Source organism: Paroedura picta, chromosome 10, assembly GCF_049243985.1.
Source record: "Paroedura picta isolate Pp20150507F chromosome 10, Ppicta_v3.0, whole genome shotgun sequence".
NCBI lineage: Eukaryota > Metazoa > Chordata > Lepidosauria > Squamata > Gekkonidae > Paroedura > Paroedura picta.
In genome coordinates, this window is record NC_135378.1 from 80565924 (window position 1) to 80587544 (window position 21621).

Genomic DNA, 21621 nt, shown 5'->3' on the forward strand with positions numbered 1-21621 from the left:
GCAGCAGGCTGGGTGACCCTGGACTATTCATAGCTCCCTTAGAGCCATTCTTACCCCACCTACCTTGCAGGGAGCCTGTTATGGGGAGAGGAAGGAGAGGTGACTGTAAACCACTATGAGATTCCTTCACATAGTGAAAAGCAGGGTATAAAAATCAACTCTTCTTCAAATGTTTGTTTGTTTGTTTATATTTATATACCACCCTCCCTGAAGGCTCAGGGTGGTTTACAGGAAACAGGAAAAAGATACAGATAATGTCTGTATGCTCACTTCAGTATTTAAAAATCAGCTACAAGCAAAAAAACCCAAAAAAAAACAGTTACCAAGTATGCATAAATGCTGAGATTTTCAAAAAGAGAGAACTAAATTTGGTATGGCAGCAAATAAAAGGCCAACAAAATCTTTCAGGAGAAAAACTGAACCAAAGCTCACTTCATCAGATACTGGGACAGACAAAACAGTCAGCTCTGAGTTCAATAGCTATTTAGTGTCCTCCTCAGCAAAGTTACACCCATCTAAGTTGACGGAACTTCACGGGCTTAGGATGGCACTGCGAGGGTGTGCGATTTCAAGAGTCAAAACTTCTCTTGGAGACAGATCGCCGCTTCTATTTGACTGCATCTCACAAAGGGACTTTGACTCTTGAAAGTTCACATCCTGAAACTCTTGTTGGTTTCATCATGTTGGTCTTCACTGCAGGCTAACCCAGCCACCCTCTGGCACACTACAGAAAAAAGTGAGGGTTTAGCTACATACAACACTCAACACTAGATCTGATTATGCAATCCCCATTTCTTACATGGCCCACGTTTTCATTCGTACGGTTGCAGTGAGAAATGTGTTTCCGCAACAGGAAATAAACTAGTTGCTGTAACAGGTTCATAAGAATAGGAAAAAAGTGAAGCGTGTTATAATCTTTTGTAATGTACAAAGTGCCCTGCAGATTTCTACATGCTGCTGGTAAGATTGCAGCAATTATACCACACACAGAAATGCCTACTAACAATTCCCCCCTCCCCGCTTTTAATTGTACAGTACTTCATTCAACCTGTTGCTAGTTTTGTGTTCTCCTTTGGCCAGATATTGTTTTCTAATCAATACCTGCTAGTACCTGCATGGATCATGGCAGAATGCAGTCTACGCATTAGCTCTTCTTCATCTTCAATCTGCTCCCCCCACCTGCTTCCAAAATACTGCACACTAAGGAATTGTATTACATTTACATTCCTTTTCCTCGTCTGAAAATCTCTGGCTTCTTTGCAAAATGACCAGCAAATCAACAAGCGTTGTGAAAAGGCCGCTAAGGACACCTGCACTGTGCTATAGCAAAGGTATTCTTTTTCCTAAAATTATTACAGGAGAATATACATCTGTGTATCTGTGTATATAACTCTCCTTCTCGTGACAAGGTTCAGTGGCATCTTTAAGACCAACAAAGTTTTATTCAAGGTATAAGCATCCATACTTTGTCAGATATCTGCTGCTTCAGACCAATATGGCCACACACCTGCAACTATTTCCTTCTCAGGAATCATAGAATTGGAAGGTACCTCCTGGGTCATCTAGTCCAACCCCCCGCACTATGCAGGGCATTCACAATCCTATTGCTCATCCACTGTCACCTGCCACCCCCTTGAACCTTCACAGAATCAGCCTCTCCGTCAGATAGCTATCCAGCCTCTGTCTAAAAATCTCCAAAGATGGAGAACCCACCACCTTCTGAGGAAGCCTGTTCCACTGAGAAACCGCTCTGACTGTCAGGAACTTCTTCCAGATGTTTAGATGGAATTTCTTTTGAATTAATTTCATCCCATTGGATCTGGTCCGTCCCTCCGGGGCAAGAGAGAACAACTCTGCTCCATCCTCTATATGACACCCTTTTAAATACTTAGATGGCTATCAGATCCCCTCTCAGTTGTCTCCTCTCCAGCCTAAACAGACCAAGCTCCCCCAACCTTTCCTCATATGCCTTGGTCTCCAAACCTCTCACCATCTTTGTTGCCCTCCTCTGGACACGCTCCAGTTTGTCTACTCCTGACCTGACTTCCAAGAATTGGCCTATACCATTTAATCACACCCACCTCTTTCCTATCAATATATATATATATATATGTACATGAAAACGTAGTGACGTTACATGGTGTAACTTGCCTGGGTGAGAAATGAAAGGAACAGAACCAAAGGGATCTTCTGGAGGATGGTTCTGTGGAGCAGAAAGTGGCTCCACATTCTTATCTGAGGATGTTCTCCTCTCCACGAGCCTGTCTGCAAGAATAAAAACGAAAACAAAAAATAAAAAGTAAAATAAAAATGGCAGCTTTTACGCGTTAAGTATACGCTTAGAAGCTAATCTCCCAATATCTGCTCTTGAAATAAGAGTTCATAGGCTCAACGCACACCTCCTGGAAGCCCCGGTGAAATGAAAGGCGTTGCGCCTGTTCAACAGTTAAAACCAGGCCTTAAACAGTTAAAACCAGCAAAACAAAACCTCAGTGTTAGGTTCCCCCAACCCAGTTATTCAGCCAGTTCAAATAGCAAACGCCACCTTCGGAAGTTGCCCAGGCAAGACCCATCTGAATACTGCCTATGGAGCAGCCACAGAGAACATGACTCTATTGAACAAGGAGGTTTAATTTGGAATTCATGATTAGGTATTGTGCAACTGATGTACAAATAAGTTCGTTTTGATCAGGACTGATATAAACTATTTAGCTTTCCTGAGGAAAAATACAGACATCTAAAATGTATTGGGGATTCCGCAGAACTCTGAAGCCAATTTGTCAACATTTGTTCTGGCACCAACTGGCTGTGTCCTTTCTAGTTTGAGTGCTGTGGCCCTTGGCTTGGCCGTAAGGACAGAAGAATGGTTTGCCATTCAATACCAGACTCACACAAGGGAGGCAACACAGCTTTATAAAACCATGCTCATGTCCCCACCTACGCCTTTCAGAAATCTCTGCAGTTGTGACCTAGTGTATTCAAAAAAATATCAGGGGCTTGGCATTGCAAGTCATCACTAAGAGAGTTTCAGTTCTAATTAAGGTAACTTCGATTTTCAGATTGCATGAAAGGCTAAAAAACAAAACCACAACAGAACACCTTTGCATGACTTCAGTTTTTCCATTTCCTGTGTTTGCTGACTGCTCGGAAAAGCCTAGTTTGTCCAAGAATTTAGACGATATGAAGCTTCAAATACGGGGCTGGATGTCCACAGAGGAGCATGTAGTGATGAATGAAGACAGCAAGATGTAAATATTTTTAATTTGCATACATTGTAGGGACAATACAAGTCAGGTTGTAAACACCAACCTTTTAACACAGTGAATGAAAAAGGCTCCTTATGAAATGTTTTACACAGTTTGGCAGCTAAGCCGTGTTTCTGGAAAAGAAAAACACCAGCTAACAGTGTCCTTAGCTTTCCCCCCACCATGGTTACAAGAAAAGGAAGGAAAAAAAGAAATTTAACATTCAGTAAGTGATGTTTAATACAGGAAAGTCTTTCTTGTACATACAAACTATTTTTTTTCAAAATTTTTGATCAAGGGTACTTGTTCTAAAAATACAGCCCAGCCTATACACAAGGGTGACCAAAACATTGAGTTTATTATTCTGAATTAATTTAATACACATCCAATTACGCATTAGTAGTTTTGCATTTGTGAACACTAAGGCCTTTGAGAAAGGCTTTTGTCTTATCATAGTTCTGTTTTGAGTATGACCAGCAACAAGGGACAAAGAAGTGCATACAAAAGCAGAAGAATCTTACAAGTAATGATATCATTTAATGTAGCATATATTAAGGACTGGGAGATCTATGGAGGACTTCTTCAGATTCTTAAAACTGTGCTCAGCTCAAAGGATGTACTTGTAAAAATTTAAGAAAGGAGGTGCCCATTTTTACCTATCACACAGTTCATGAAAAAAATAGGAGAGAAGAAACAGCCAACACCCCAGTTTATTGCCATAAACATAGAAACTACCTGACCCACTTCTATATATACTCCTATTCCAGGAGTACAACGATATTTGGGAGTGGCATGCAGCAGTGCAAAAAATGCACAATTAGGCCTCTAGCCACACTATTGATCCAGAGTCTAATACAGACATCAGCAGTACAGCGTAATTAAAAAAAAATCAGAAAATTAGTTGGCAACAAGATGTTAATACAAGTAGCTGAGAAAACTAATTTCAGACGTAACCAGGATTTTGCAAAAATGAAATTCACACTAATCCCGACTGCACTTTAATCTCTCTAGGAGAAGAGTGCAACTCGAAAGAGAGACTGGATTCTTAGACTGCAGCTCCAAGGTGCACTCCAAGGCACGCTGGGGCTTCCTGCTCTGCCAGAGGAAAATCCTGGGCGTAGAATGGAAAATATCTAGGTACCTGTGGGTGTGTTTTGCTCTGCCCACACAAGGGAGGACAGAATCTGGATCACAGCCACTGTATTCCAAAAACTAAGCTCCAAAAAAAATGTCAAGAGAAAGCGTTTTAAATGCATGTAAGTAACACATCCAAGAGAAGCCATAAACAAAAGTGTTATAATTGCAAGCAAGCCTTCTGATTCAGGCTCACGACTACTCAGGTTCAATAACCGGCCAAAGGTTTAGAGCACTCCTTGGTTTCCTCATTCAGCTGCAGGAAGTCATTCCATTCCCCTTTGTTCTACAAGGCATTACGTGGGTATAAAAATACAAAGCTTACTAAAAGACTTAAATCCTTGCTATGACCCCCTACGTAAGATTCTCTTCACTGACCTCACACTTGAAACAGCAGGCAGTTTCTAATTTCTTGGCCATTTTGCTCAGTCAGTAGGTGTTGACACAAAGTAAAAAGGAAAAGTCATGCAAGACTGATGCTGGCCACTCGCTCTATAATGTCCTATAGTTCAGCATTCTATATTTGTTCGGGGAGGGTGGTATATAAATGTGAAAAATAAATAAATATTTAGTCAAACCATTCAGCATTTATCAGAGTGAGTGAGATGCCTAGCGTTAACAGGGCCAGGCTCTTTAAAAGGACTGGTATTTAAAGCATCTCTTAGAACCCGTCCATCTGCAAAGCCTTTGACATCAGAGGGATTCCCAGATTTTTAATACACCCACCCAACCTTATATTAACTGCAGCTCATGGAAAGGTTTTAATGAGTGCGCACTATTTTCCCTAGCATCAAAGGCTAGTTTCCAAAATCGTTCCAGGAGTTTGTCCTTTACTGGTGGGTGGGATTTGCCAAGTTAACAATCCTCTCTTATATTTCGCTCACAATTGATTCCTCAGATAAGTTACGAAGAAATAAGCAGAAGACCACGTGATTTCAAGTAAACACACTAGCTCTTTGACTTGAAGAGAAAGTTTATTCAACCGTTTGTGTCAGAACAATAAAGCAGCCCTTACATGTAAGCCAATCAAAAGACATTACAAAACATTAACATAATGTACTAGGTCATTTTTTTCCCCCTCTTTCAGGCATTTTCAAAAGGCGTCTCAGACCCATGGAAACTTCTGTTCTGGTGTGCAAGAGAACAAAGTGCAAAGTGAAGCAACGCAAGCAGCTGACTGGTGTTCTGCATTGGTGCACACCTTCTGCTTTTAAAAAAATATTCCTGACACTCAAGAAAAAAAAAATAAGTATTCCAAGAGATGACTTAACATTTTCTGTGGCATTACAAACGCAGACGGTGAATTTCTATTGCACACATTTGTTGTAACAGAAGGACGAGTGAGACAGCGGGCCTAGCTCTGCCCTCAAATGCTCAGAAAGACCTTCCCGTACAGACTGTGAGGCCCTTCGACAGAACAGTCTTTGGCACTGCCAGTTGTACCTAAAGAGCTATTTACTGTGAAGCGAAATAAGCCTTCAAGCGTCCCTTACTTGATCTCAGAAGGTCAAACTCCCTGTCCAACAGCTCCTCCTCTGTTAGTTTGGAGAAATTGTCTTCTCCAAATGGGTTCCAACCAGACATGTCAGGGGGGTTACTGATGGTCTGCTTTGGGTAGTTCAAAACAGACTCTGCATCGGAAGCAGAAGACCTGTAAAAGACATTGATCAAGAAAGCAATTTAGGGCGATATTAGCAGAACCCAAAATGCAATGACAGACTCTTCAAATAGGGATTTATATGGAATTTCTCTAGCAATCAAGACATAAGCTCACAAGGGCTTGTCTCAGCTTTAAATTGAGTGACTGAAGTTAAGTACCAGAAAAATACCTCCTGCAGCCACTCAGTTTAAAGGTGACATGCAAGCTATTGTGAGCTTATGTCCTGATTGGTTAACGCTGCTGAAGAAAACCATGAAACAGGCATTGTGATACCAGATTCCGGTTCAGCATACATTATCGAGAATTTTTCCTTCGGCTTCCAAGGATTGGACAATAAAAAGGACTTAGAATCTTTGATTATGCATTACTGTGTTATTGTATACTTAATGAACACACAAACTATATTTATTGCTGTTAACCTCACTTCCTGACATTCTATGGGAGGCAACACAATTTTCAGCAGCTGTTTTGTTGTTGCGTCCGCCGACCTGTGTCAATTCCAAATGTGTTCGTAGGCTCAAAAAGGAAGACTGGGGACCCAGACGCTAGGGACTCAACCGCAGACAGAAAATACACTTGTATGTTCATTGTTAATCTAGCAGGAGGCTTGCCTGTTAGCAGTATATGGGGTGTCCAGAGCTGCACCAACATGAGCAGGAAATGATTTCGAATGCGGCATTAAGGCTGGTGAGAACTCCTGAGGCGAGGCAAGGAATTCAGGAGAATGTTTTGGTGGAGGCAGCTGCTTCGTAAGGACCTGTTGCTGTAGCAGGGCCTGTTGGTACTGCTGTATCTCAAAGAAGAAAAGAAAGAAGTCATCTTTGCAATGTTCCAATGTATTATTACTTCCATATAATAAGCCACTTGGTTTCACTGTGTACAGAAGCTGAACCTTTTGTTTTATACCACAACTTCAAAGCAGCAACACTTAAGTGTTCATTAAAATAAATGAGTTTGGGAGGCAAGATCTAATGAGTTTGGGAGGCAAGATCTAATTCAGTAGTATGTCAGCTTAATGGAGAGGTTTATTATGTGAGTTTGAACTATGGTATTGAATAAATACTTTCAAGCATACATAAGAGCATAAGAAGAGCCCTGCTAGATCAGACCAGTGGTCCATCTAGTCCAGCAGCCAACCAGTTCCTCTGGAGGACAAACAACAGGGCACAGATAATTTCCCTTAATATTGCCTCCTGGATCTGGGTTTTAGTGCCCCTGAATGTGGAGGTTCGCCTCAGTTACCAATGCTACTAGCCACTGATTGAACTAACTGTAATTGTTTTAATCAATTACCCTGAATCAGTGAAAGCTGCCAAAATATTGATTGGGGAAAAGCCACTTGATTATATTCATTGATAGTAAAAGCAGTGATCAGTATTTTTTTTTAAAAACCTAAAATTCTGCACCTTTTAAAATCTAAGACGCAGATTTTAAAATGAATTTCAAGCCAAGTTCTACAAATTTAAGTATTCTCAAATGTATTTTAGCAAAGGTTTTAAAAAATTTCATCGTAGCTGCTTCATGAAATGTACTGCAAGCACCTTGCATGTCACTGGCAATTATTCGTTTTTTATAAGCTGAACACAGAATAGGAAAATGAAACACCATATTGGCCTATATGACATACAATATCCATGTCTCTCAAGGTGGAGCTTAATGGCTGGTGTTTTTACCCATTCTGTTCCTTTACTCGCACAGTACCCTAAGGTTTTGTTTTGGTTCTGTCTTCCTATTTCAGGGCTTGTGACAGGCACCAAAGAGCATATGAAAAAATGCAGCAACTAAAGCAGCTATCAAAATCAGTCTTAGAAAACATTCCACATAGAGATCACAGAATCATAAATTGGAGTGGGCCATACAGGGCATCTAGTCCAACCCCCTGCTCAATGCAGGATCAGCCTAAAACATCCAGGATAAGTATCTGTCCGGCTGCTGCTTGAAAACCACAAGTAAGGGGGAGATCACCAACTCCTTAGGCAGACTCCTGGACTATTCCGACTGTGAAATTTTCATCCTGATATCTAGATGATACCATTCTACATATAGTTTAAATCTATGAGTCCTATCCTCTGCTGCCAAGAGGAACGCTCCCCACCTTCCTTCAAGTGACCTCTCAAATACTTTAAGAAAGCAATCATGCCCCCTCTTAGATGCCTCTTCTCCAGGCTGAACATTCCCAGGTCTCGCAGCATTTCCTCAAAGGGTTTTGGTCCCCAGGCCCCAGATCATCCTTGTTGCTCTCCTCAACATTCTACTTAAGGTTGTTAATGTGACGGATTTCCCTGTATCTGTGCTTATCCTCTATTAGAAAACAACTTACCATGCCAGGATACTGGGATACGGGAGGCTGCTGCTGGTACATAGACTGCATCAAAAGTTGCTGCTGAATCATGTGCTGCTGCATTGCTTGATACTGTATTTCGAAGGAGACAGAGCCTTGTTAAGTCATGCTATCTACTCAAGTGAACCCAACCTGCCCGGGCAAAAAAAAAATCAGAAACACTTGACTGGAAAACCAATTAAGAGTAAATTATTACATGGTTCTTTCAACCTAAGGCGAGAGAGACAAAAGCATTCTGAGTTGCCATCCAACCGAAGAGCAGGACCACACACAGTCTTTCCTTTTTCGGTGCCCGAGGCATCCCAGTAGGGGTGCTATGAAAATATACCCCTAAACAGCAATCGGAAACTTAACGCATGCTGAAGCTACAAAACCCCTAGTCCAATGTAGAGGAAAATTCCGTTCCAATGGCAGAAAAGTCTACCCACTGAATCTTGGCAAAGTATAACCAAACATCCTCTAGCAGAGGCAATCTCCAAAGTCAGGAACATGCAAGAAAAGCTCTGCAATAAAGTGGCAACATAACCCACTGCAGCCCTTTTTCCAGCTCTTCCAAACATTGAACCAGGGGTAGTCAAACTGCGGCCCTCCAGATGTCCATGGACTACAATTCCCATGAGCCCCTGCCAGCATTTGGAATTGTACTTCATGGACATCTGGAGGGCTGCAGTTTGACCACCCCTGCAGTGAACATCATGTATTTTGAGTATCAGATCCCCCCCCCCAAAGTCCTATTCACAAGTTGCTTTGGAATCGTTAGTATGGGACTGCCTTTTCCCCCATACTCCCCAAAAAGGATTATGGTCATCAGATCAACATCTGCTCGGGATCCCCAGCCCAAAGCAAACATGGCCATGACCAGAGCCAAATTAGGGCTGTGTAGGATCGTAACCAATTCTGCAGGCCTGTAAAAGAGCTATTTCACAAGGCTTATGGTTAGGAACAAGTAGGACCATCAGGAAATGCTGGTCTTGCCACTGAAAATTGAAGATCTGCTCTAAAATTTTGATCCCCCTGTCTGTTTTAATGGGGGGGGGGCGCAATAAATTATACAATGCTGTGATATTAAAGCAATTGTTTTACCAGTGTTGTTGCCCACCCTGTGCTGCATAAGAAAAAAGGGCTAGAAAAAATATTTATTTATTATTTATCGCTAACTGCATGACCTTATACTTCAAACTAATGGTCATTCACTTCAATTAACTATTCAACAACAACAAAGAAGTTTTCATCTTTACATTATCCTGGGAAACCAGGTGGCGACTTCAAAAAGTTTACAGACTACACAGGTCACAAGAGGCAAGTCTGAAAACAGTTTCTCCTACAGCCGGTACCTGCTGCATGTAAGCGTCCTGAAGTAATTGCTGCTGTTGCTGCTGGTGATGCAGGTGATGCAACTGCTGTAATCTCCAGTCTCCTTGTTGCAGTTGTTGCAGTACTCTGTTCTGCTGGGGAGTCTGATTAGCTCCCTGGGACAGCATACCCTCTTGACTGCTTCCAGGTTTAGAGACCCCTGGGATATATTCAAAGCATATTACCTGCTGATTGGGTTTCAGTGTCTAAACACACACACACATCTTTCAGTAAATCATTTGTTAAACTCTTCCAATATAAGCTCCAAACTAGCAGAGAAATAGCAACTACGTATATCTAATTCCAGAGTTGGCCCCAAAGGGCAACATTTGTGCAGGAAGGGCTGAGGTTTCTACAGACCTCGGCAAGTCCTCAGGTTGTACAAAAAAGACCATGACACAAACGGAGACCACTGTGTTAGAGCAGTGGTCCCCAACCTTTTTATCACCGGGGACCACTCAACACCGGGGACCACTCAACGCCTTTTACTGAGGCCCGGTGGGGGCGGGGGTAGTTTACTCCTCTACTCTCAACCACTGCCCTAACGCTCTCTGATCGCTATGGTAATGTTTAAACATCCCTTCAAAATAAGATACAGACACACCACAACAATGAACATAAGGAACATTTTATTTTCATGGACATTTTAACTCATGACAATGACAAATCAATGGGAACCCTGAGCTTGTTTCTCTGCAACGAGATAGTCCCATCTGGGAGTGATGGGAGACAATGACACCCGAAGTGTGTTGTAAAGGGCCGGGGGGGGGGGGTGAACTAAAGGGCCGGGGGGGGGGGGAGAAGGCATCCTTCGGGGCCCACCTCCAATTAGTCGACGGACCACATGTGGTCCGCAGCACACAGGTTGGGGATCGCTATGTTAGAGGACTAAGAGGGGAAGAGATCGACCATCAGACCCTGTCTGGATTGGCTGCCAGCAGGCATAGTTTTCACACACAATCCCTGCCTGCAGTTGTGCTATTTCCCCTTTAAGGCAGAGCTCCATTTAAACGGGAACCCCCACAAGCTGCAGGAGCCAAGACCACAGCATCATGAAGGAACTACCAAATAAATGGGGGCATGTGAGGTGCCATGGGGGAGAAAATCTCACCATGGAACCAGTCTCAGAGTAGCTATACAAAGAATGGTTGACAACATACTTGATTAACATAACATTCAAGTATTTTATACTGCTGTTCTATGCAATCAGGGTCCCCACTGCAGTGAACATTAAACATTTTAAACATTTTAATTATTTAAAATACATTAAACTTTACACAATTATTCAATACAGACACAAACACTAGAACCAGGAAGGAAGGCCAGTAACTTATTGGGGGGTGGGAGGATGTATGCAAAATTAAGCAAAGCGGTCTTCCATCTGCTGGCAAAATATACCAGTAGTGAGGGGCAGACAAATCTCCTTTGGAGTGATAATCCGTTCACAAATACCTGTCCAGAACCATTTTCTTAGTGTTCCGGAATAGCAAATACAAAGCTTGAACCTGTCAGTGTATATATTCCAAACTATCATAAGATTCCAAATTATCATAAGATTACTTCATAGCAGGACACACATTTGTACTTTTTTCAAATTAAAAAAGAAATACCTTTTCCAAATTACTTGGGATTCGGTTGTTCTGTCGATTGTTTACCTATAATTATTAAATTTCAGGAGATGTCATTTGAAAATAAACCTTCTTCTCCTGGCACAGTAGGGCAGCTCTTTCTGGCCAGCCCACTGGTTTGAGCAGTTACCTTTTGGCCCACTGTTGAAATCGCCAGGGACTGGCACTTTGACTGGTGTTGCAGAGCTCTGGATGGTGAGCACACTCGAGGTGGCAGCGCTTGTGTTGGCCTTTGGTCTTTGTCGTGGTGCTATTGAGGTTTCTGTTGGTCCAATGGCATCTGTTATTCTACAACAGAAAAGATGCAAGACGTTTCTCCAAGATGGACTTCAGAATTCATCTTTAAGAAACAGGCCTACTAGAATGTTACTTGCAACCCCCACAAAAAGCACACCTTAGCATTTCTATTTCTAATGTTCAGAAGCTGCAGACTTGGCATCTATTCATTTCATACGTTTCCTCAATGTTTACATGCGCCACAAGAGGGGGCTTGTGTAACATTTCTTCCGAGCAGCAACAGAATAACTGACAGTCATACGGCTGTTTAACACATTTTCTACTTTAGAGAGAGTTGTACATCTGGTGTGACAACCCAATCCGCAGGTTTTCACAAAATTAAACCACTGGAGGGGAACGGGGAAGGGCAGGCTGTTTTCTAAAGCCTGAAGAGCTTCAAGCATTTCATTTTATAAAAGCTGCTATATCGCCACTCCGTAGCTACAGCAAGCAGAACAAATACCGTCTAATGGAGTGTGCCAGACACAGAAACTAATATGAGAAGTGGGTTTTTATTCTACTGCCAAGGCAGGAAGCCTTTTTATACATCCTTCAGCTGGAACATGAATGTCACTGTTTCTCTCTATCCCACAGCAGGTACATTCATTCCTAGTCTCCATGGGATGCTCTAAGAATACTGTCTATCTTTAGCTATTTTTTTACTCAACAGTTTTTTTCCCTTGTGTAAAACTCACAGCAGTCACTGAAACAATAGAACTGGGCCAGACCACTTCATACAAGTCAGGTTTCTATAAACATAGGTTGTCTCAGAGGAAAGGAAGAACGCCAAGAGTAAATTAACGAAAAGGAAATAAAGACCCCCTCCACAAACACACACACACAAACTCACATGCAAAAAAAAAAATCCTACAACCTGCAGAGGACTGAGCAGACACCTGGAAAAACAGAATATTCAGAACTGTTAAGGGGCGAGATAAAGAGGGGGAAGTGAGGGGAAGTCCCTGAGAAATTTCAAAATCTTGAAGTGAAGAGGAAAGGGTGGGGGGGTATTCAGATCACTTATTTATCTCCCCCCCCAAAAAAAAACCCACCCTAGTAAGGACAGAGCATGCTCGCTGTCCTCAGACTGCTGAGAGCCAACAAGAGTTGTTGTTGTTGTTGTTTTTTTGGGGGGAGGGTCAAAGGAAGATGAGGAAATTTGCCAGCTCGCTTCTCTTAAAGAGACTATGGCATGCTGGAGGAAGAGATTCAGGAAAGGACACCTTTGGTCCAATCTATTATAAAAGTCAAAAGGAGCCCACTTCCCTTGTTGCTCTACCGGCCTAGCCTCTTCCTCCATGATGGAAACAGTAAATGATCGACTGATTGGCTGGCTGGCTGGCTCCTGCATCTACACCCATTTCTCTGAAAGGGCATGTTTCTCAAAGCCTGAAAAATATGCCAGGAGTTCCTCCACGGTCAAAAGCTTCAAAAAGACTGGGCTAAGACCAGATATATACATTATCACTATCTAAATATCTAAATAATCAACATCCTTTTGAAGCATTTTAAAAGCCCTGTTAATATAGAAAAATTCTTAAAATGCAATATAATAATAATGTGTCGTCGTTGCAACTGACTTAAGGTGACCCCAAAAACCATGGGATTTAAGGTAACAGAGGCGAGGATGCGGTTTACAGTTGCCTTTCTCTGCATAACAACTCGAGTTTTCCCTGGTGATCTCCCATCCAAGGACGGACGGTTGCCAGCACAGCTTAGCTTCCAAGCTCTGATGAAACAGGACTGGGCCAGGCTATCAGGCTGCTAAAAGGCAAAACGTTGTACCACTGTTACACAAGCAGTGCTTAAAAGCTATTATACTCACCTAGCTTTTATTTGGCTTTTCTTAGCAGCAGCCTCACTAGCTGTTAAGGGCTCAGGAAGAGTGGACGGGAGAGGAGAATTCTTGGGCAAATAAATAACCGTAAATTAGACAGATTATTTTGAGAGATGTCTATTACAAACACCAGCATTTGGAGGATGGCAAATGAGTTATACAGTATACATTAATAAATGTGCTATGGAAGACATCACAAATCGGAGACAAACCGTCTGAATTCAACCCAAAGTTTCTCTATCATTTTGCATCAGAATGCTGGTTTTGACAACATAAAAATAAATGTGCATCAACTTCTTTTCGTTATTTGTTATTTGCTTATACATAAAACTCAATTTCACACCATTCAGTAATGGTTATTTATTTTATTTATTTATTCTTAGACTTATATACCGCCGTTCCCCCAGAGGTCTCTCGGCGGTTTACAGTTAAAACGATAAAATCACAGTAAAACCCCATAATTCCCATTTTACAAATACAACAATGATGGCGATCTAACACTTCCAGCCCTCCCCTTATTGGTGGATAGAATCATTTCTTAACCAGCTGCTTTCCAGACTGGATCAATATTTAATTAAACCCAGCTTTTTGAAGCGAATCGTGAGAAATCAGGGAGAAATAAGCTAGGGTTAGAGGTTAGCTTTTTGTTGTGGTGATGACAAACAGAATGGCCCATAATTAAAGCTGTGACTGTTTTCTGGAAAAAACCCAGAAAGTGAAGTGTACAGACTAAATTTCATGTAATATTTGATGATATGAGCAGTAATCAAAAACATCAATACCAATTACAGCAAAAGCTTGGTTAACTGGCACTCATGTGGAACAGGGGCTGCCGATTAATCAAATGTGCTGGCTAATCGACCGTCTGTTTCCTCAAGTTAAAAAAACAGACAATTATAACATTAAAGCATTTCTCTATTGCTTTGCTCGTCTCAGAACTGGATGCTAAAGCTCACCAGATCTGCCTTCTGTGCCTTAACATCACAGGCAGTAGACAACCGGATGCCAAATTCATGCATCGATCGGCTTTGACTTTCTCCTCATTCAAGATGCCTACTGATCTTCGATTTCAGGGTTACTGTCAACAAAACATGATTTCTACCCTTTGCTTGCTGATGATATATTGCTAGCCACATTGGTGTACTGCCAAGCACCCTCTCTTTCTTTAGACCAAAGGCATCAGAGGAGGCCAGGGCTACCTTGCCTGGCTAGCCATGTTCATATCTCATCAGGGCTGGCTTGGAGGCTCCCTTGCCTATCCTGTCATGCTTTGGAAATGTCAGCTGCCCTCAGAGCAAACAGTGGTGGCTATGAGCCATTCAGACAGTATGTCTTCCTCCCTCCTCCCCGCCGTGACTGGGGAACTGTGGGGCTGCACCTTTCCCCCTCCCACTTGAGAATTTCTGGTTTAACCAACTTGTCCTGATAAAAAAAAGTGCCTAATAGCAGTTTGCAAAGCTGATAGGTAAAGGTAAAGGTATCCCCTGTGCAAGCGCCGGGTCATGCCTGACCCTTGGGGTGACGCCCTCTAGCGTTTTCATGGCAGACTCAATACGGGGTGGTTTGCCAGTGCCTTCCCCAGTCATTACCGTTTTTGCAAAGCTGATACAGAAGCAATTTTCTACCACTTTACCAGAAACAAGATTTTAAAACATAACATCCAGCACCATACTTTTTGGGGTACAATGCAAAATACCTACTTATCCCGGCACATTTAAACGAAACAACTTACATTAATGTTGGATATCGGACAGTCCTTTTTGGCAATTTTAAAGGCAAAGAAAGATACTTGAAAGATATCTGGCCTCCGTTCTTGATCTGGTTCAAGCATGTACCCTGTAGATTAGGACAGATTACAGTTTAAGTAGCGAGAAAAGTGGATCGCTTCAACTAGACCTACGCTTTCTAAACTTAACAGCATGATTTATAAACTGAGTAGTTAAAACTCAAGTCCAGCTTGCATTGACAGGTCATGTAACCAAGAACTGTCAAAGGCATGACTGGTTTCATCCTTTCCTAATTACAGGTTTGCACGCGTTACAGTAGTTACCAAGAGTGCTTTAAAACACCTTTATTTGACAAGCAGACCAGACCAAGTTATTCACATCTTAATGACTCCAAGAAATGCTCAGCTTTATACCGTATCAGAAATCAGCAAACCGCCAGTTTATGGACGCAGGTAACTGAAAACATGATACCAGTGCTCCAGCATCTAGACCTGCCCCCCAATGTCTTCCAGGCACAGTTTGAGATAGTGGTCTTTTTGATGGTAAACATTTTATGAATGTTCTAAACCACGCCTAGACAACAAGTTTAATAGGGGCAGTCTAGATTCAAGCGGGTAGCTGTGTTGGTCTAAAGCAGCACAACAAAACAAAATCAGACTCCAGTGGCACCTTTAAGACCAACGAAGACTTATTCAAGGCGTGAGCTTTTGAGTGCAAGCACTCTGAGAAAGAGTGCTTGCACTCGAATGCTAATGCCTTGAATAAATCTTTGTTGGTCTTTTACGGGCAGTCTAGAAATGCAAATAATAAATTAATTAACATGTGGAGTCCTAAAACTGATGGTGTCTCAAGTACTTTGCATTGCCATCCTACGCAGAGTCACACCCATCTAAGGTCACTAATTTCTTCTTAGGGTGACCCAATCTATGTTGCATCTGTCTCACCATGCTATAATGGCACGTAGCAGCATTTTCATTACAAGTAAGACAGCCTCTTCTTCCAGGGATTTCCAAAGTTCAAGTCTTGTAGCACTTCTCAAAAATGTATAAAGCTTCCTATGTGGCTATTAAAGTTTCAAAGACATCAGCATGTGTTTTGATATGACTGGTAGCATGCTGTACATTTATTTTGGACCATCACCACCCTGGTCTTTAATAAGAAGCAGGCTAGAAATTCTAACAAACTTGCCATACCAAGAAAGATGAGACAGTTGATATGTGGGAGACTTAAAAGGACACCTGCTTGTTTCACAAAAGCACTTTTGATTGTTACCAGCAAAACCCCTCTAATGCATTCATCTGAAATGATGACTTCATTTGCATCTAACATCGCGTTTGCCCATATAAAGTGGGAGAAATACGGCTACAAACATGACAAGACGATGACGAATTTGGCTAGTAAAACAAAATCCAAACTAGAGACCCAATCTTTGCCCAAATTGTTCTACTTTTCAGAACCTAAGAGCTGACAAGCATTTGAAACAAAGGAACCTTGAAAATCAAGCTATGACTATACTATAGCTTCTCGAAAAAATAATTTCTTAGTTGTCCTTTTACATGTCAGTACCAATGCAGCACACAAAACGTTAAACAAAATAACTATTTCTGTTATGCAACATACCACTTTCCCTGTCTGACCACTTAAATGCCCAATTTAAGCCAAACATAAATAAGGCTGGGATCCCACAGAGAATTTCCATGGAGAGAAGGAGGGGACAATTTTCACCAACTCCTTTCTCCAGCCACAGACCTATGACTCCCCCTTCATCATGCTCACGGGGATTCCCTTTTCTCTATTAGCATCATAAGGGAAGAAGGAAAGAGAAAATTGCATTTCACAGACAGAAATCCCCTCTGTCCATGGAAGTTCAAGAGATACAAGCCAAAAATTCTCCTTCCACCAATATGACAATTTCTAAATGCTGAATTTATTCCAATAATCCTGTGATCTGGTCAGAACCAAAGACATTACAAAGCAAAGGTATGAAGAAACATCCTAAGTTCCATACAACAAAAATTTCAGTCTCCAAGGCCTTCAGTGCTCTATATTTGAAACGTTTCATTGAAAACTTAATTTAAGAATTGTTCCAGGTACTTACTTATTAAACAATGTATACTATGAGAGTAACGGGAATTGTCTGGAATGGTAAAGCTTCCATCACAAATGGCAACCTGACTCTCACCGAAGGGAAGGACAAAGAAGCAAAGCTTATACAGCAAGCAACCGAGGGCCTATAAAGCAAAACGCAGGCAAATTAGATTCAAATGAGTAGCTGTGTTGGTCTGAAGTAGCACAATAAAATCAGAGTCCAGTAGCACCTTTAAGACCAACAAAGATTTATTCAGGGCGTGAGCTTTCGAGTGCAAGCACTCTTCCTCAGTCTGAGGGAGAGTGCTTGCACTCGAAAGCTCACGCCTTGAATAAATCTTTGTCTTAAAGGTGCTACTGGACTCTGATTTTACAGGCAAGTTAGCGGGAGTAGCACCAACAAGACGATACAAATTCTGACTTCGGCTTCCGAAGTGCAAAGCATGAGAGTCTGAAACTTAAATTACAGCTAAATTGAAATATTTCCACAGGCACCCAACTGATTAAGGGAAACTGTTTCAAAGCCTAAATCAAAGCAAAACTGCTGTAGCTTCTCTTCCCTCCCATCCGATCGCCACATTTATGCAAATTATACTATTACACTGCTGTTACTATATCTTAAACATTCTCCCAAAGGGGGGGTGATGTGTTAATAATTAATAATTTGGACAAGATAAACCTAAGAAGTAGAGTCTTACAAGTTGTTTAAGCAGCCAAGATTACCTATATTTTTCAATAATGGGCTAAAGAAATATTGCCTATAAACATTCATTGTACATCAGCAATTTGGTCTGTAGGATATTAAGTCTTTATGAATAACCATTATGGGATTTAAGATGAACACATAATGAGCATGTATTAATACAGTAATATGAGTTTAAAAAGTCATTTATTCAGACACTTTTACACAGGATTTTCCAAACAACTACATTCTTCAGAAGCAGACAAGACACCTGTGGGCTTTAATACCAACCCCATCCCTCAACTGCATTAATTTCTGAAGTTTCACCCTACCCAGATATCTGCCTTGGTAGTAATTGGCTTCCCTCCATAAAGGTTGATCATTTCAGGAGCTCTGTAGGATAATGTCGTATACCTATGAACAAATTGACATTTAGCAAAATTTGTTTTACATCAGTATTAAGTTAAAGTAGTAAATCTAATTTGCATATCATGCAATGAGATGTCCTGTTAAGGCATGAGGCATGTTATACTTGATGGTATTATTCTTAAGTGGTGATCCTTCAAATGCCTTTTTTTTAAATGAACTTTACAACTTACTTGGCTTGCTTTCAATCCTTTACACTTTTGCTACCACCTTATCAAAGAGCTCTGTGCAGTCTTGGGGGCTAGAGGCTTTTGAATGCAGGTGAAGCTGCCCTATACTAAATCAGACCATTGATCCATCAAGGTCACTACTCAGACTGGAAGTGGTTCTCCAGGGTTCTCAGGCAGCTGCTGGAACTCCTAAACGCAGAGATACCGGGGTTCAAACCTGGGACCTTCCGCATGCCAAGCAACTACTCTATGACCAAGCCACAGCCCCCTCCTGTAGAGGTTTCTTGTAGTGTAAGTGGTACTTAAGCATAATCTATTGGGTATCTTTACAAGCTTTAATTTTCTTTATCTTGTTTGCAATCAACAGACAAGTCAGATGGCATATTTATGGTCAGGGCTCTGCATATCTGAGGAACCGCCTCTCTGAGTATACCCTTCAAAGAGCATTGCGCTCTGCCAGTTCCAACAGACTGGTGGTCCCTCAGCCCACAAGAGATGTACCTGACATTGACCAGGGCCAAGGTATTTTTGGTCCTGACCCCCACCTGGTGGAATGAACTCCCAGAGGAGACACGGATCCTATTGGAGATTATTCAGTTCTGCACGACCTGTAAAATAGAGCTCTTCCACCAGGCATTTGGTTGAGGCTAGGCCAAGAGGAACATCCAACCCCCCCCCCCCCCCTCCAAACTCTCTCTCCTATAATACCATCTAATTCTGGCATTTAATGGGAGGAGAAATGTGGCTGAGACAGAAAGTACAGGACACCGGTTTTAGAGAATTATCCAGCTGTTTTATTTGATATACACCACCCTGAGACAGCTGGACTGAGAGGGGTGGTCCTATAAATGCAATTATAATTATAAATAAAATATGGATAAGGCACTGAATTGTTCTCAGACTGGGCCCATGTAACAAGTGAGCATAAAAAGGGCTACTAAACTTAATCAGATTCAGGAAAAAAATTCAGTTAAGAGTAGTTCAACGGTGGAATTGGCTGCAGTCTTTAAAGCAGCAGCTGAACAGATACTTTTCATGGATGCTTTAGGCTGATCCAGAATTGAGCAGGGGGTTGGACTAGATGGCCCCTTCCAACTGTAGGATTCTATGAACACATATATGGGTGTCAGACAAATCAAGAAACCACTGAAGTCTCCTACTTGCAAAAAGAGATCCTCAAATACTATTATCACCTGGGAAAACTCTGCAATGCCCTGCTTCTACTTAATGCATTTTCCACACCAAAAAATGTAACTTACTTCTTAATTTCTTCTTCAACTACATTAACTCCATCTTTCTGAGGATTAAGGAATTTATTAGTAGCGCTGCCAAAGTCACAAAGGACATAATTTCCACTGTCATTTAACAAAAGGTTCTCAACCTTAGGAAGAAAGAAGACAATTTGAAAATACAATTTTGTCCTAATTGTTAGGACGAATCACTTCCTACTTTCTTAACTCTAAATTTTACCAATGGCACTTATCTAACTGCATGCCTCAGCAGCAATACTGCTGACTGAATGTGTAATAATCATTCTATATAGCTGTTGCAGGCAAATAAGATTTATGCCACATGGTTAGTCTTCACAGTGTGGCATACTGACATACTGTACACTGTGGGATCATGATCAATTTATAGATGCAAACCTGTCAACCCTCCGGCCTTTTCTTCAATCCCTCTCCCAAGAAAAAGCACAATTATTCTACGACTTTTCATCTGAATCAGGAGAGGCAGTGGATGTTATTAGCTGGACATTAGTAGTGCTAATGGATGATGCCCATCAATGAATTGAAGCCAGGTTAATAAAATTAATTGTTATTTCTTATCCCACCCTTCCATTTCGCTCAGGGTGGGTGGCATTAAAACTCATACAAAATTAAAAGTTAAAAACATATACATTTTGCTAAATGCTCCCAGTTAAAACTCCCAGACAAGCAGGGTTTTGATACAGGAGCTAATCTTCCAGTTCTCTTCCTCCCCTAGCAGTGAGGCCAGTATTGGTGGATGCTATTTATTTATTTAGGCCACAACGACCATAAACCTGTTGATTAAACTGCCAGAGATTAATGAGCCATCCATTTCTTGATAAATTTGCCCTGACTCTGAAATAGCCACAGAGATGTACTTCATATCATAAAAAGGTAAAGGTATCCCCTGTGCAAGCACTGGGTCATGTCTGACCCTTGGGGTGACACCCTCTAGTGTTTTCATGGCAGACTCAATACGGGGTGGTTTGCCAGTGCTTTCCCCAGTCATTACCGTTTACCCCTCAGCAAGCTGGGTACTCATTTTACCGACCTCGGAAGGATGGTAGGCTGAGTCAAGCTTGAGACTGCTGCTGGGATTGAACTCCCAGCTTCATGGGCAGAGCTTTCAGACTGCATGTCTGCTGCCTTACCACTCTGCGCCACAAGAGGCTCATCTACTTCATCATAGTCACAAGCTAATTAACTGTTTTAAAAAGAAAACACTGATATATATTCCTCATTCAAACTTAGCATTATCATGCATAACTCCCACATTACTTGGGAGACTTTTATTTCAGTTCAATCATCACTAGTCAAGAATACCAAAAATTTCACACATAATTCCAGGTTCTTACCTTTAAATCTCGGTGAACAATGGGAGTTTTACATTGATGCAACCTGGCAACCGCTTCACAGGTATCACAAAATATCCTTAGCACTTCTGCCTCAGTGAAACCTGTCTGCAATCTCTGGTTCATCTGATTCACTACCTGCCCCGCTACAAAAAGATCACAATTACAACAATGTAAACATTTTCCACAGAAAATGAAGCACAATAGTCAAATGCTAAAACAATTCTGACAAATTAGAAACACTTTGGAAAAACCTCTCTTCATGGTACCTACATATGGTAGCTTTTGCTCTCATCAGTAATCCAAGTATACAGGAATCAGTAAATGTCACATGCACACTAAATACAGTGTGATAAAAATTTATAAATGCGTGTCTGCAACTAAATTGTAGCCTCAAAATTGAGTACTTAGCTTGAAATTGTAAGCAGTTTTCCAATAGAGAACACTTCTGTTTC

General features: G+C 41.5%; 1 protein-coding gene across 3 annotated transcripts in view; it reads right to left on the reverse strand.

The window, feature by feature from the left end:
* Positions 1–21621, reverse strand: part of BMP2K (BMP2 inducible kinase) — a 51183-nt gene that overhangs the window by 12232 nt on the left and 17330 nt on the right. For 2 of the 3 annotated variants that reach the window (XR_013224968.1, XM_077301083.1), the window contains exons 4-15: positions 21170–21312; positions 19827–19948; positions 18304–18385; positions 17300–17432; positions 15207–15310; positions 13463–13542; positions 11492–11649; positions 9715–9893; positions 8360–8452; positions 6651–6832; positions 5873–6030; positions 2152–2265 (exon numbers count right to left, since the gene is read on the reverse strand). Coding sequence is in view for 2 of the 3 variants with exons in the window: in XM_077301083.1 (XP_077157198.1) it covers positions 2152–2265; positions 5873–6030; positions 6651–6832; positions 8360–8452; positions 9715–9893; positions 11492–11649; positions 13463–13542; positions 15207–15310; positions 17300–17432; positions 18304–18385; positions 19827–19948; positions 21170–21312 (1548 nt within the window). In the remaining variant the exon portion in view is untranslated. The remainder of the gene's footprint in view (positions 1–2151; positions 2266–5872; positions 6031–6650; positions 6833–8359; positions 8453–9714; positions 9894–11491; positions 11650–13462; positions 13543–15206; positions 15311–17299; positions 17433–18303; positions 18386–19826; positions 19949–21169; positions 21313–21621) is intronic. The other variant, XM_077301084.1, reaches the window with a different exon arrangement.